General features: G+C 39.9%; 1 protein-coding gene across 3 annotated transcripts in view; it reads right to left on the bottom strand.

The window, feature by feature from the left end:
* Positions 1–16432, bottom strand: part of fnip1 (folliculin interacting protein 1) — a 145590-nt gene that overhangs the window by 109028 nt on the left and 20130 nt on the right. Inside the window, exon 1 of one of the 3 annotated variants that reach the window (XM_061891513.1) lies at positions 13708–13992. The exons of the other annotated variants lie outside the window; for them this stretch is intronic. Coding sequence (XP_061747497.1) covers positions 13708–13718 — 11 coding nt within the window. The 5' untranslated portion in view covers positions 13719–13992. Of the gene's footprint in view, positions 1–13707; positions 13993–16432 lie in introns of those variants that run through there. 3 annotated transcript variants of the gene reach the window in all.

Here is a 16432-nt window from a genome sequence, read left to right as displayed (position 1 = left end):
GTTTTTTTTAAGGCAGTCTGTCATAATTTTTTTAGCATTCAATTAGGTTTTGTATTAGTGTTCCTAAAAATAGATATTTTTTAAATGTGGCCCCCGAGTCAAAATAATTGCCCAGGCCTGCTCCAAATGGTGGCTTTATTAACTGCAAACACTAACATGTCCATATGTGGTCATAAATCCCGGGTGGTTATAGAGTCATGCAGATTTTTTTAAATGTCAGTGTTTCCTCTTTATGAAATTATTGTGATTGCAAGCTCAACAACAGCATACGCCTCACAACTAGGGGTGTAACGGTACGTGTATTTGTATTGAACCGTTTCAGTACGGGGGTTTCGGTTCGGTTCGGAGGTGTACCGAACGAGTTTCCACGCGGACATATTAGGTAGCGCACCGCTGGTTGTGTAAACAATGCAGAGCGAGGCACAACACACGGCAGGCTAGCAGCGACCGGGCTAGGACAACATGCAAAAGCCAGAGCTGGAAGACCCTCCTGCCTCGTTAACCTCTCCCGTTTGGGAACACTTTGGATGCGCGGTGCAATATAACAATGGAGGACGGAGGTTTGCCAACATTGTTCAGCAGCAGTAGGGTACGCTTCTGCCAACACGTCAAACATGCTAATTCCTTTGAAGTGTCACCACCGCATTCAAGCAGCCTCTCCTCGGCGAGTCAGGCAGGGCTGAAGCAATAACAAATGTTTTTATAGCAGCAGATTTAAGACCATCCAGCCATCCATCCATTTTCTACTGCTTGTCCCGTTCGGGGTCACAGGGGGTTGCTGTATTGCATTAAAAACTAGATTTTGACCCACTTCTATGGTGGAAGAACAATAAGTCCATATATCTTAAACAAGTTGAAAAACTTATTGGGATGTTTGCATTCAGTGGTCAATTGTACGGAATATGTACTGTACTGTGCAATCTACTAATAAAAGTCTCAATCAATCAATCAATAAATCAATCAATCAAAAAAAGCACTTTATATGTTTAAAGGTTTTGTTAAGAAACCATTCTGAGCCTTATCTTATTTAGTTTTTATTTTATATATGTTGACCACAATAACCTTGGCAATGGACCCTGTGTGTATATGTATGTTATGCCATTGTTTACAAATTTGGAAAATAACCAAAACATTTATATTTTGTTGTTTTCTTACTGTACCGAAAATGAACCGGACCGTGACCTCTAGACCGAGGTACGTGCCGAACCGAAATGTCCGTGTACCGTTACACCCCTACTCACAACACTACAGTAAGGTCAATAAGTGCAACTTAAGCATGCACGAGATTGACGTCACACTTGGCTGGTGTTTTATTTTTATTTTTTTTTAGCCATATTTCCGTTTTTCAGTCCAATGGTTTTGCTCAAAACACCAATCAGGACAGACACAAAAGAGAAGTGGTAGAAGTACAAAGTACAGTACAGGCCAAAGGTTTGGACACACCTCTTTTCATGACTATTTCAGATTGTCACTGAAGGCATCAAAACTATGAATGAACACATGTGGAGTTGTGTACTTAACATAAAAATGTGAAATAACTGAAAACATGTTTTATATTCTATTTTCTTCAAAATAGCCACCTTTTGCTCTGATTACTTTTTTGCACACTCTTGGCATTCTTTCGATGAGCTTCAAGCGGTAGCCACCAGAAATGGTTTTCTCTTCACAGGTGAGCTTAAAGCACATTGAGAGAATGCCAAGAGTGTGCAAAGCAGTAATCAGTGCAACGGATGGCTATTTTGAAGAAATTAGAATATAAAACATGTTTGAAGTTATTTCACTACGAAGGTCCTGCAGTCCTGGGTTCAAATCCAGGCTCGGGATCTTTCTGTGTGGAGTTTGCATGTTCTCCCCGTGAATGCGTGGGTTCCCTCCGGGTACTCCGGCTTCCTCCCACCTCCAAAGACATGCACCTGGGGATAGGTTGATTGGCAACACTAAATTGGCCCTAGTGTGTGAATGTGAGTGTGAATGTTGTCTGTCTGTCTGTGTTGGCCCTGCGATGAGGTGGCGACTTGTCCAGGGTGTACCCCGCCTTCCGCCCGATTGTAGCTGAGATAGGCGCCAGCGCCCCCCGCGACCCCGAAAGGGAATAAGCGGTAGAAAATGGATGGATGGATTTGTTAATGTGCTCATTCATAGTTGTGATGCATTCACTGACAATCTACACTGTAAATAGTCATGAAAATAAAGAAAACGCATTGAATGAGAAGGTGTGTCCAAACCTTTGGCCTGCACTGTATTCAATTAGGCCCTTGTATTCATGTGCACTATCCAGGGGTGAAAACAATTACTTGACTACCTCAACTTCCAACAAATAGTCAATGATTATTCCCTGTCTCTAGGGATCGTTTATTTAATGGTAAGGCTGAAGGCTGAAAGCACGATGATAGCTGGCAGCCGAGGACGAGTTAGTAAGCGCTGCTTGTGCTAATTCGGGAACGTAAGCTTGTTTTAAGGTCCGAACGTAATTTCAAAATAAAAGCATGCTTTAGTGTATAATGTCGTCACGGTAAGACATTATTGTGGTCTTGTCAAAAAAAAAATAAAGGCTTGGTATAAATGCCATAGTGTGTAAAATGAAGTGGCAGGAATAATAAAGATAAACACTCACAATATAATAGAATGCTAATAAGTTATATTTATTACTACAAATGTGTATTTTTAAGCGCAAAGAATAGTGCAGGAACTTCAAGTAAATGCCAGAATAATTGTATCTAAGTTATCACAAAACTTTGTGTTGCTACCATGAATTGAACCCGACTTAAACAATTTGAAGAACTTATTCGGGTGTTACCATTTAGTGGTCAATTGTACGGAATATGCACTGAACTGTGCAATCTACTAATAAAAGTTTCAAATCAATCAAAAGGGCGAGAAGACAAAAGTTGTCTTTGATCCTACCAAGAAGAAGGCTTGTAAAACTCCACTGTGTAGGATGAGAAGCAACATGAAGGTGTCTGTTTCTTTGATGTATTGTAATCCACAGAAAGATTTTGCCTTGACCCGAGATCTACAAAGCGGAGAGAAAGCCGGACCTGCCCAAGTTCCAGGCACCTCTTCTTTGAACTGTTTTACCACCTTTTATTTGAACTGTTTACAAAATGTTTTTGGAATCGACAATTTGTTTGAACTGTGTTGTAATCAAGGGCGATGGCTGTTTACGACCGCCGCCCCTTTAGAAATAGCTTTTACCATGTAATCAGGGAAAGTCCAAATAAAAGAGGAGGCGTACAATCCTTCGTCAGAGCGGGGTGAGACACTGTGCAAGGGTACATGTGTACGCGCTCTCCTCACTGAGCCAAATTTAATTGTGTCTCTGTTTTATTCCTTGCTTCTTGTCTTGTTTAATAGATGTCATCAGCGTTTGAACCTGACAGTAACTGTATTTGGGTGTCTTTTTAAGTGACAATGTAAACATGCAGTGTAACAATGATGTTCACTACCGTGTCTTAACTTCCTGAGAACAATCAAGGCTAATGTGAATGTGAGCGAGATGTTGGCTCCAAAGAAAAGAAAAGTGTTTTGAGTGGGTTGGTTTTGTGGCAATAGGCTTGGAATAAATGACCGCACGCTGCAAATTTTGTTTAAAACCGGGCATTTTAAAAACATTCATATTATGTTTATAAACACAGGAAATATGTCACTGGACACATGAGGACTTTGCATATGACCATTGTATGATCCTCATCTAAATGTGTGGTACCATCCAAAACTAATGTACAACCAAACAACCGAAAAAATTAATGATTATTACATTTTAATAGAAGTGTAGATAGAACATGTTAAAAGAGAAAGTAAGCAGATAATAACAGTAAATGACCAAGTAGATTAATAATATATCACACCAACTCTAAAATCCCTTCACTGGCTTTGTGTTCCACTGAAGATTGAATACAAAACCTCCCTGCTAACTCACCAGTGCCTCAATGGAAATGCTCCCCTCTACCTCAAATAACTATCCATCCATCCATTTTCTACGGCTTATTCCCTTTTGGGGTCGCGGGGTGCGCTGGCGCCTATCTCAGCTACAATCGGGCGGAAGGCGGGGTACACCCTGGACAAGTCGCCACCTCATCGCAAACTACTCATCCCCAAATCCTCCACACAACACCTCCGCTCCAAACAGGCTAACCTCCTCCAACCTCCAAGGACAAAGCTACGAACTATGGGAGACCGGGGTTCCTGGTCCGCTGCTCCCAGTCTGTGGAACGCTGTCCCTGACCACCTGAGGGCACCTCAGACTGTGGATACTTTTAAAAAAGGCTTAAAAACACATCTTTTTTTTTATTTTTAAAAAGCCTTTTTATAGACATGCATGCTGGTTCTAGCTATTGGGCTGTTTCTAGTTTTATATTTTATTTGTATTATCTTTTTACTATTATTATTATTACTTCTTTTTTTTACACTGCGGCACTTTGAGGTTGTTTGCTCAACTTAAAGTGTTTTTTTTACAAATAAAATCTATTGTTATTATTATTAAGCTTTGAACACTACAGCTTTTGTATTGAACAAATAGTTCAGACTGTGGATGCTTTTAAAAAAGGCTTAAAACCCCTTCTTTTTAAAAAAGCCTTTTTATAGATTTATGCATACTAGTTCTAGCTATTAGGCTGTTCTATTTTTTATATTTTATTATATTTGTATTATTTTTTTTTTTTTTATTTATATTTTTAATACACTGTAGCACTTTGAGGTTGTTTGCTCAATGTAAAGTGCTTTTTTACAAATAAAATCTATTATTATTATTATTCATTTTCTACCAATTGTCCTTAAAAATTTTGACAAAATAATAGAATGATAAATGACACATGTTACTGCATATGTCAGAAGACTAATTAGGAGCCTTTGTTTGTTTACTTACTACTAAAAGACAAGTTGTCTTGTATGTTCACTATTTTATTTTAAGACAAACTTGCAATAATAAACATATCTTTAATGTACAGTAAGATTTTTCGTTAAAATAAAGACAATAATGCAATTGTTTGTGGTCCCCTTTATGTAGAAAAGTACCGAAAAGTATCAAAATAATTTTGGTACCGGAGTCCCAAAATATTGGGATGGGGACAACACTAGAACCAACACACAATAGTTAACATGACCTTGTTCAAACCAACAAAGTGCTTCTCAGGACGAAGCAAAAGTCGGGGGCCTCGATATAAGGAACAAGTTTGGAAGTCACATGTTCAGCGAAACTATTTCCGTTGAGGGGGAAATCTTTCCAAAAGTCCAAAAATCATGTGCGCTCTCACCTTTGTGACCACTGGCGAGTCTGCAAAAGTGACTCGGCTAAGCTCTAACCTCAACGGCTTCCAGAGTAGCCACCCTGCTGTGGCATTAACACACACGCACACACGCACGCACGCACGCACACACACACACACACACACACACACACACACACACACACACACACACACACACACACACACACACACACACACAGAGAGAGAGGATTGACGTATAACAGGGAGGTGTTGGCACACAACTTCAAAGAAGTGTATGCTAAGAAGGGACCAAGTGCTAAAAGCAGACAACACATTTTCCTGTGGGTTTGTGGGGAACCTCTTTCACACTTTCACACTTTCAGCTGAATGCGTGCTTGGATTTGTAGCCAATAATTCCGCGAGGAATATGAACAATCGTTACGACAAAGTTAACACAAATGGGTGTCAGTTCAAATTTGTTGATTTTTTTCAGTGCTAAGAAGCCCGGAGTGCTAAGTAGGTGACATAATGCCTGCCTGGCCTACATAATGAGCTCAAATAACACACTCTGGGCGCTCGGGTCAATGTCCATGCGGTAAATTTGTGTGTGTGAGTGTGTGTGTGTGTGTTTTATTTATTCTTTTCCTTCATGAGACATCAACAAAGAAAAGTAGCTTCCATATGAGGAGGTGTGAACAATCAATCAATCAATCAATCAATGTTTACTTATATAGCCCTAAATCACTAGTGTCTCAAAGGGCTGCACAAACCACCACGACATCCTCGGTAGGCCCACATAAGGGCAAGGAAAACTCACACCCAGTGGGACATTGGTGACAATAATGACCCAGTGGGACGTCGGTGACAATGATGACTATGAGAACCTTGGAGAGGAGGAAAGCAATGGATGTCGAGCGGATCTAACAGGATACTGTGAAAGTTCAATCCACAATGGATACAACACAGTCGCGAGAGTCCAGTCCAAAGAGGATCCAAGACACAGCAGCGAGAGTCCCGTTCACAGCGGAGCCAGCAGGAAACCATCCCAAGCGGAGGCGGACCAGCAGCGCAGAGATGTCCCAGCCGATACACAGGCGAGCAGTACATGGCCACCGGATCGGACCGGACCCCCTCCACACGGGAGAGTGGGACATAGAAGAAAAAGAAAGGAAACGGCAGATCAACTGGTCTAAAAAGGGAGTCTATTTAAAGGCTAGAGTATACAAATGAGTTTTAAGGTGAGACGTAAATGCTTCTACTGAGGTGGCATCGCGAACTGTTACCGGGAGGGCATTCCAGAGTACTGGAGCCCGAACGGAAAACGCTCTATAGCCCGCAGACTTTTTTTGGGCTTTGGGAATCACTAACAAGCCGGAGTCCTTTGAACGCAGATTTCTTGCCGGGACATATGGTACAATACAATCGGCAAGATAGGATGGAGCTAGACCGTGTAGTATTTTATACGTAAGTAGTAAAACCTTAAAGTCACATCTTAAGTGCACAGGAAGCCAGTGCAGGTGAGCCAGTACAGGTGTATATGTATGTATATATGTATATAAAAGTATATACAGTACAGGCGTAATGTGATCAAACTTTCTTGTTCTTGTCAAAAGTCTAGCAGCCGCATTTTGTACCAACTGTAATCTTTTAATGCTAGACATGGGGAGACCCGAAAATAATACGTTACAGTAGTCGAGGCGAGACGTAACAAACGCATGGATAATGATCTCAGCGTCTTTAGTGGACAGAATGGAGCGAATTTTAGCGATATTACGGAGATGAAAGAAGGCCGTTTTAGTAACGCTTTTAATGTGTGCCTCAAAGGAGAGAGTTGGGTCGAAGATAATACCCAGATTCTTTACCGAGTCGCCTTGTTTAATTGTTTGGTTGTCAAATGTTAGAGTTGTATTATTAAATAGAGTTCGGTGTCTAGCAGGACCGATAATCAGCATTTCCGTTTTTTTGGCGTTGAGTTGCAAAAAGTTAGCGGACATCCATTGTTTAATTTCACTAAGACACGCCTCCAGCTGACTACAATCCGGCGTGTTGGTCAGCTTTAGGGGCATGTAGAGTTGGGTGTCATCAGCATAACAGTGAAAGCTAATACCGTATTTGCGTATGATGTCACCTAGCGGCAGCATGTAGATGCTGAAGAGTGCAGGGCCACCTGGGGAACTCCACACGTTAACTTAACGTAGTCCGAGGTCACATTGTTATGGGAGACACACTGCATCCTATCAGTAAGATAAGAGTTAAACCAAGACAGGGCTAAGTCTGACATACCAATTCGTGTTTTGATACGCTCTAATAAAATATTATGATCGACGGTATCGAAAGCAGCGCTAAGATCGAGGAGCAGCAACATAGATGACGCATCAGAATCCATCGTTAGCAATAGATCATTAGTCATTTTTGCGAGGGCTGTCTCCGTGGAGTGATTTGCCCTGAAACCGGATTGAAAGGTTTCACATAGATTGTTAGACGCTAAGTGTTCATTTAACTGCTCCGCAACAATTTTTTCAAGGATTTTTGAAATAAAGGGAAGGTGAGACACCGGTCGGTAATTTACCATGAGGTCAGGATCGAGGTTAGGTCTTTTAAGAAGAGGATGAATAACCGCTTTTTTGAATGCTAGGGGAACAGTGCCCGAGGAGAGTGATAAGTTTATAATATTTAGCACTGATGGACCTAATAATACAAAGAGCTCCTTGATCAGTTTCCCAGGAAGAGGGTCAAGTAAACATGTTATCTGTTTTATTCCATTTACACGTTGTAACAATTCCTCTAATGTTATTTCCTCAAAACGAGAGAAACTATTTTGGAGGGCAGTATCCGCCGTATATACAATCGTGTCAGTGTTAATAGAACCCCGTTGTAGCTGGGACGCATTGTCTTTAATCTCCTTTCTAATGACTTCAATTTTCTTACTAAAGAATTGCATAAAGTCATCAGCTGAGTGGGTGGAGCTACTGGAAGGGGTCCCTTGTTGGGTTAGCGATGCTACCGTACTAAACAAAAATTTAGGATCGTTTTTATTACGGTGGATGAGATTTGAGTAATATTTAGCTTTAGCTAAGGTAAGTGATGACATAAATCATGGTCCCAATACAGAAAACCATTGCATTTAATAGAGAATGTCTCATTTGCACCCCTAGTGGTGAAATGAGGGTGGTCCCAAAAAGGAGGGATTTTTCAAATTGACTGTGTGTCGCTTTTAAAAGTGCTCACCCTCTGGTCAACATATGAAATAACAAGTGTGAGTAAGAAATTAAAATATGCCCCCTTTGGCCAAAATTCATTAAAAAAAAAATAATAATAAGTATATAGAGACATACTGTTATATTGAAGTAAATAATGAAGTTTAAAAACCAATTACAAACAAAAAATTAAATAAATACACTAAAAGCAGTCTTTTTCTCACAATGTGTTGACTTTTTTTTTAATGCAATTGGTAACAATTTCTCAAATTCTTTGCTTCTGTAATATTGCAATGTTTCCTCATAAAATTGTTACTTTATGTACAATTATTATTTTTTAATAATTTAATTTTTGTGTCATAACTTTGCCAAGTAAAATTGTGATTATTATTATATTACTGCCAACATTTTAAAGTCCATCCATTTTCTACCGCTTATTCCCTTTGGGGTCACAGGGGGTGCTGGTGCCTATCTCAGCTACAATCGGGCGGAAGGCGGCGTACACCCTGGACAAGTTGCCTCCACATTGCAGTTTTCTTATAAAATTGCGACTTTTGTCAGGTAAAATTACCACTCTTTTGACAAAATGTTAACCTTTTCTTGTGAAATTGCGACAGAGTAAAATTCCAACTTTCATCATAATTTTGCACAAATGTTCCATTTTTTTCTTGTAAAATTCCAACTCATTTTTCACAACAAGAGGTTTTATTTTTGCATAGTATGTGTATTTTATTAATGTTGTAAATACAAATCTTTATATATTTAGTAAGGGGGGTCCTACAGACGTAGGCATTTTTCTCAGGTCTTAAGGAGGTAACAAATACAAGAATGTGTGTGTGTTCTTGTATTTTATTTATTATTTTCCTTCTTGAGACATCAACAAGGAAAAGTAGGTGTGAACAATGTTCGGCTACAATCGGGCGGAAGGCGGCAAACACCCTGGACAAGTCGCCACCTCATCGCAGTTTGTTAGTTTTCTTATAAAATTGTGACTTTTGTCGGGTAAAATTACCACTCTTTTGACAAAATGTTAACCTTTTCTTGTGAAATTGCGACCGTTAAGAGTAAAATTCCAACTTTTATCACAATATTGCACAAATGTTCCGTTTTTTTCTTGTAAAATTTTGACTTCTGTCGAGCAAAATGACGACTTTTATAATAATACCGCCAAAATCAAAGTTAATTTTTTTGAAATTGTGACCTTTTTCTTGTGAAATTCCAACCCATTTGTCACAACAGGATGTTTTATTTTTGCATAGTATGTGAAGTGAAGTGAAGTGAATTATATTTATATAGCGCTTTTCTCAAGTGACTCAAAGCGCTTTACATAGTGAAACCCAATATCTAAGTTACATTTAAACCAGTGTGGGTGGCACTGGGAGCAGGTGGGTAAAGTGCCTTGCCCAAGGACACAACGGCAGTAACTAGGATGGCACAAGCGGGAATCGAACCTGCAACCCTCAAGTTGCTGGCACGGCCACTCTACCAACCGAGCTATGTGAATTTTATTAATGTTGTAAATACAAATCTTTATATATTTGGTAAGGGGGGTCCTACGGACGTAGGCATTTTTCGGAGGTCTCAAGGAGGTAACAAATACAATCAATCAATCAATCAATGCGGCTGCTAGACTTTTGACAAGAACAAGAAAGTTTGATCACATTACGCCTGTACTGTATATACCTTTATATACATATATACATACATATATACCTGTACTGGCTCACCTGCACTGGCTTCCTGTGCACTTAAGATGTGACTTTAAGGTTTTACTACTTACGTATAAAATACTACACGGTCTAGCTCCATCCTATCTTGCCGATTGTATTGTACCGTATGTCCCGGCAAGAAATCTGCGTTCAAAGGACTCCGGCTTATTAGTGATTCCCAAAGCCCAAAAAAAGTCTGCGGGCTATAGAGCGTTTTCCGTTCGGGCTCCAGTACTCTGGAATACCCTCCCGGTAACAGTTCGAGATGCTACCTTAGTAGAAGCATTTAAGTCTCACCTTAAAACTCATTTGTATACTCTAGCCTTTGAATAGAGCTCCTTTTTAGACCAGTTGATCTGCCGTTTCTTTTCTTTTTCTTCTATGTCCCACTCTCCCGTGTGGAGGGGGTCCGGTCCGATCCGGTGGCCATGTACTGCTCGCCTGTGTATCGGCTGGGGACATCTCTGCGCTGCTGGTCCGCCTACGCTTGGGATGGTTTCCTGCTGGCTCCGCTGTGAACGGGACTCTCGCTGCTGTGTCTTGGATCCTCTTTGGACTGGACTCTCGCGACTGTGTTGTATCCATTGTGGATTGAACTTTCACAGTATCATGTTAGACCCGCTCGACATCCATTGCTTTCCTCCTCTCTAAGGTTCTCATAGTCATCATTGTCACTGACGTCCCACTGGGTCATTATTGTCACCGATGTCCCACTGGGTGTGAGTTTTCCTTGCCCTTATGTGGGCCTACCGAGGATGTCGTGGTGGTTTGTGCAGCCCTTTGAGACACTAGTGATTTAGGGCTATATAAGTAAACATTGATTGATTGATTGATTGAATGTTTATTTATATAGCCCCAAATCACAAATGTCTCAAAGGGCTGCAAGTGTGTGTTTGTTTGTTCCCTATTTTATTTAAAGACAAACTTGCAATAGCAAACATACGTTTAATGTGCCTTAAAACTTTGTGTTAAAATAAAGCCAATAATGCAATTTTTTGTGGTCCCCCTTATTTATAAAAGTACCAAAAAGTATCAAAATAATTGTATCGAGACAACACTATTCCCTACTAAATCGTGGCAGGTGCACTTTGGTTGTTTTTTAGGGGACAATGCGGAGACGGCGAGATGACTGCTGCCTTTGTTTCAAGGAGGACAAGAGAGAGACGACTGCACAAAGGCATTCTTTGTGAGCGAAAACAAAAACGGAGGTCGGTTTAAAGAAAGATGCAGGAAAAAGCTCTTAAGTGTCGACGGTAACGCAGAATGTGAAAGTAAGGAAGTGAGCTGGCGGAGCTTGTGACTTGTCACAATGCTGCTGACCAGAGCCAAGTCATTCATAAAAGCAGCACATGACTTCATGTACTTGTACTTCCACCATGATCTCAGACACCTTCAAACATGATCGCGATTCTTTACGGATCAATAGCTGTAGACCAGGGGTCACCAACCTTTTTGAAACCAAGAGCTACTTCTTGGGTACTGATTAATGTGAAGGGCTACCAGTGTGATACACACTTAAATAAATTGCCAGAAATAGCCAATTTGCTCAATTTACCTTTAGTAAATAAATCTATATATATAAAAAATGGGTATTTATGTCTGTCATTCCGTTGTACATTTTTTTTTCTTTTATGGAAAGTTTTTTGTAGAGAATAAAGGATGAAAAAAGCACTTAATTGAACAGTTTAAAAGAGGAGAAAACTGGAAAAAAAAATGAAAATTAAATTTTGAAACATAGTTTATCTTCAATTTCGACTCTTTAAAATTCAAAATTCAACCGAAAAAAAAAGAGGAAAACTAGCTAAATCAAATCTTTTTGAAATAATAAAAAAAATAATTTATGGAACATCATTAGTAATTTTTCCTGATTAAGATTAATTTTAGAATTTTGATGACATGTTTTAAATAGGTTAAAATCCAATCTGCACTTTGTTAGAATATATAACAAATTAGACCAAGCTATATTTCTAACAAAGACAAATCATTATTTCTTCTAGATTTTCCATGAATTTTTTTTAAAAGAAATTCAAAAGACTTTGAAATAAGATTTAAATTTGATTCTAACGATTTTCCAGAATTTTTTATTTTATTTAAATCATAAGTTTAAAGAAATATTTCACAAATATTCTTTGTCGAAAAAACAGAAGCTAAAATGAAGACTTAAATGAAAATGTATTTATTATTCTTTACAAAAACAAAAAAAAATACTTAAACATTGATTTAAATTGTCAGGAAAGAAAAGGAAAGAATTTAAAAGGTAAAAACGTATATGTGTTTAATAAATCCTAAAACCATTTTTAAGGTTGTATTTTTTCTCTAAACTTGTCTTTCTGAAAGTTATAAGAAGCAAAGTAAGACCAAGTCTTTAAAATATGTTCTTGGATTTTCAAAGTCTTTTTGAGTTTTGTCTCTCTTAGAATTAAAAACGTCGAGCAAAGCCAGACCAGCTTGCTAGTAAATAAATACAATCTTAAAAATAGAGGCAGCTCACTGGTAAGTGCTGCTATTTGAGCTATTTTTAGAACAGGCCAGCGGGCAACTCATCTGGTCCTTACGTGCGACCTGATGCCCGCGGGCACCGCGTTGGTGACCCCTGCTGTAGACTGTATATGTTTATATACTGTATTTATATTATTCACATGTGAATAACGCTGTATATTAGACTGTATTCATATTAGTCACATGTGAATAATGCTGTATAATAGACAGTATGTATATTATTCACATGTGAATAACGCTGTATATTAGACTGTATTCATATTAGTCACATGTGAATAATGCTGTATAATAGACAGTATGTATAGTTTTCACATGTGAATAACGCTGTATAATAGACTGTATTTATATTATTCACATGTGAATAACGCTGTATATTAGACTGTATTTATATTAGTCACATGTGAATAATGCTGTATAATAGACAGTATGTATAGTTTTCACATGTGAATAACGCTGTATAATAGACTGTATTTATATTATTCACATGTGAATAACGCTGTATATTAGACTGTATTCATATTAGTCACATGTGAATAATGCTGTATAATAGACAGTATGTATAGTTTTCACATGTGAATAACGCTGTATAATAGACTGTATTTATATTATTCACATGTGAATAACGCTGTATATTAGACTGTATTTATATTAGTCACATGTGAATAACGCTGTATATTAGACTGTATTCATATTAGTCACATGTGAATAATGCTGTATAATAGACAGTATGTATAGTTTTCACATGTGAATAACGCTGTATAATAGACTGTATTTATATTAGTCACATGTGAATAATGCTGTATAATAAACTGTATTTGTATTATTCACATGTCAAAAAAATACCTAAGAGTTTAGTGTTTATTGTGAGCGAACTGTGGTGCTGAATTTCTAACAGGGATCAATAAAATACTTTCTATTCTATTCCATTTCTTTCTGTATCTTAATCCCTTTCAGCCTTGGAATCGTGTAAACAGTTGATGTACTTCAAGCACGCTCCAAAAAACCCAAACACACCAAACCCAAAGAACATAATTGAAACAACACTACGTGAAACAATCATTTAAAGGAATAATGTGGAGTATTGACAGCTCCTACCTGGGCATCATCGCGACTGTGCCGGTCTTTCCCAAACACTCTCGCTCACTCGCCGCTCCCTCTCTCCACTTTCAGTCTCTAAGAATAGCGACGGACTCAATTCACACAACATGAGACTGTCAGGTGATTTGCGGCACCACTTTCGTGCACAGGAGGCTAGTACACAGGAGTTCTTGCCCTCCATATACTGGTCCAGCTTTCTCCTCACAACGAGCATTGCCAAAACGTGCTCCACGTAGCTCCGAAATGTTTTTCTTTCTGGATGCAAATATGCACATCCTCATTTGCCACCATAAATTAATTCCTCTTGTTTGAGTTTTCTACAAAGGATGTGTAATTAAAACGATTTTCTTCACGATTGACTTGGTTCTGTATCAGTCCTCTTATCAATTGATATTTGGAAGAACAGAGACTAAGGCTATGTCTACATTAAGCCAGTGGTGTCAAACTCAAATACAGAGTGGCCCAAGGTTGAACAAATGAACCTTGTGGTTTTACTACTTACGTATAAAATACTACACGGTCTAGCTCCATCTTATCTTGCCGATTGTATTGTACCATATGTCCCGGCAAGAAATCTGCGTTCAAAGGACTCCGGCTTATTAGTGATTCCCAAAGCCCAAAAAAAGTCTGCGGGCTATAGAGCGTTTTCCGTTCGGGCTCCAGTACTCTGGAACGCCCTCCCGGTAACAGTTCGAGATGCCACCTCAGTAGAAGCATTTAAGTCTCACCTTAAAACTCATTTGTATACTCTAGCCTTTAAATAGACTCCCTTTTTAGACCAGTTGATCTGCCGTTTCTTTTCTTTTTCTTCTATGTCCCACTCTCCCTTGTGGAGGGGGTCCGGTCCGATCCGGTGGCCATGTGCTGCTTGCCTGTGTATCGGCTGGGGACATCTCTGCGATGCTGATCCGCCTCCGCTTGGGATGGTTTCCTGCTGGCTCCGCTGTGAACGGGACTCTCGCTGCTGTGTTGGATCCGCTTTGGACTGGACTCTCGCGACTGTGTTGGATCCATTGTGGATTGAACTTTCACGGTATCATGTTAGACCCGCTCGACATCCATTGCGTTCCTCCTCTCTAAGGTTCTCATAGTCATCATTGTCACCGACGTCCCACTGGGTCATTATTGTCACCGATGTCCCACTGGGTGTGAGTTTTCCTTGCCCTTATGTGGGCCTACCGAGGATGTCATGGTGGTTTGTGCAGCCCTTTGAGACACTAGTGATTTAGGGCTATATAAGTAAACATTGATTGATTGATAATAGGGACCCAAACAAGTTTTGCATTGACCCACGGCTCCGGAGCCGCATGCGGCTCTTTGATCACTCTGATGTGGCTCAGCTGCATACTTGCCGACCCCCCCATTTTTCCGGAAGGTTTCCGGATTTCAATGCCTCTCCCTGAAATCTCCCGAGGATAATATTGTCAGATTTCCATCCGGACAACAATGTTGAGGGCGTGCCGTGATGACAACAACAATAACGCTCTCTGGAACATGCCGTCGCGTGCGCCTTTATACCATGCTAACTGAGTGCTGGCCGGTCACATGTAGTGTGCGGCTGCCGTTACCATGCTCAAGTGACTGCAAGGCATACTTGCTCAACAGCCATACAGGTTACACTGAGGGTTGTGATATAAACAGGTAGGTAGGTCTTTATTGTCATTGCAACAAGTACAACGAAACTTTGTTTTCAGCACAGACCTGTTCAAGATTAGACAAACAAACAGTGTACAGGGTTACAGAACAAGAACACTGATGGGTCGCCATAAGGCGCCCCGTAAAAGATGGGGAAAAAGGTAAACGCTGGGGAAGGATGAGTAAAAAAATACAATCCAGACTGGGATTCTAAGGGGGCCCAGCTCGGAGTGAGAAAAAACCTCCATAGCAAAGCACATATACATATTACAACATACATCTCGAGATATTTAGCAACAGAGGGAAGGTAGTTCAAGGTCATGGTGGTAATAATTGAAGTAACATCCGCATTGTAACACAACAGAACAAATACCCAGAATCCCATGCATCCCTAACTCTTCAGAACTACATTATATACCCCCCCCCCTCCGTGCTTCGGTTGAGGTGGGCAGGGTTGGGGGAGGCGGGGGCTTAAGAGTGTTAAAAATGTTAATTCGGCCACCCTCGGTGTGACCTGTATGGCTCTTGAACAAGTATGCCTTGCAGTCACTTACGTGTGTCAGCAGATCAACATACAATATGCAAATGGGCTGACAAGCCGTTTGTTACGTTTGTAGAGGGTGTTAAGCGCAATGTCATCACAGAACGCCTTTAATATTGTCGTTTGGGTGAAAATCAACAAACATTCGAGAGAACAGTTGCCCTGAAATTTGGGAGTCTCCCTGAAAAATTGGGATGGTTGGCGATTGTGATGATGTCAAGCTGCACTCAATCAAAACTCGCGGGCTGCACTCATATTACATTTTCATATAAAGGTGTGGGCCGCGTGTCTGAGACCCCAGGTTTATACATAGCACAAAGCAAAAAAAAAAAAAAACTTTGTACGCTGTGTTATTTCATTTTAAATTTCAAAAGAGTTTTGTGGCTCCCATTGTTTTCTTTATTTTGTGAGACGGGTTAAAATGGCCCTTTGAGTGGTAAAGGTGGCCGGCCCCTGCTCTATATGTACAGATGATTCTGGAAATCACACATGAATACCTTAAGACAGTGGTCTTAAGACAGTGGGACCTTTTTGGCTGAGAGAGCC

The sequence above is a fragment of the Nerophis ophidion genome, linkage group LG28 (assembly GCF_033978795.1).
Source record: "Nerophis ophidion isolate RoL-2023_Sa linkage group LG28, RoL_Noph_v1.0, whole genome shotgun sequence".
In the NCBI taxonomy this organism is placed as follows: Eukaryota; Metazoa; Chordata; class Actinopteri; order Syngnathiformes; family Syngnathidae; genus Nerophis; species Nerophis ophidion.
Note: the sequence above shows the minus strand (reverse complement) of the source record. Positions and strands in the feature narration are given on the sequence as shown.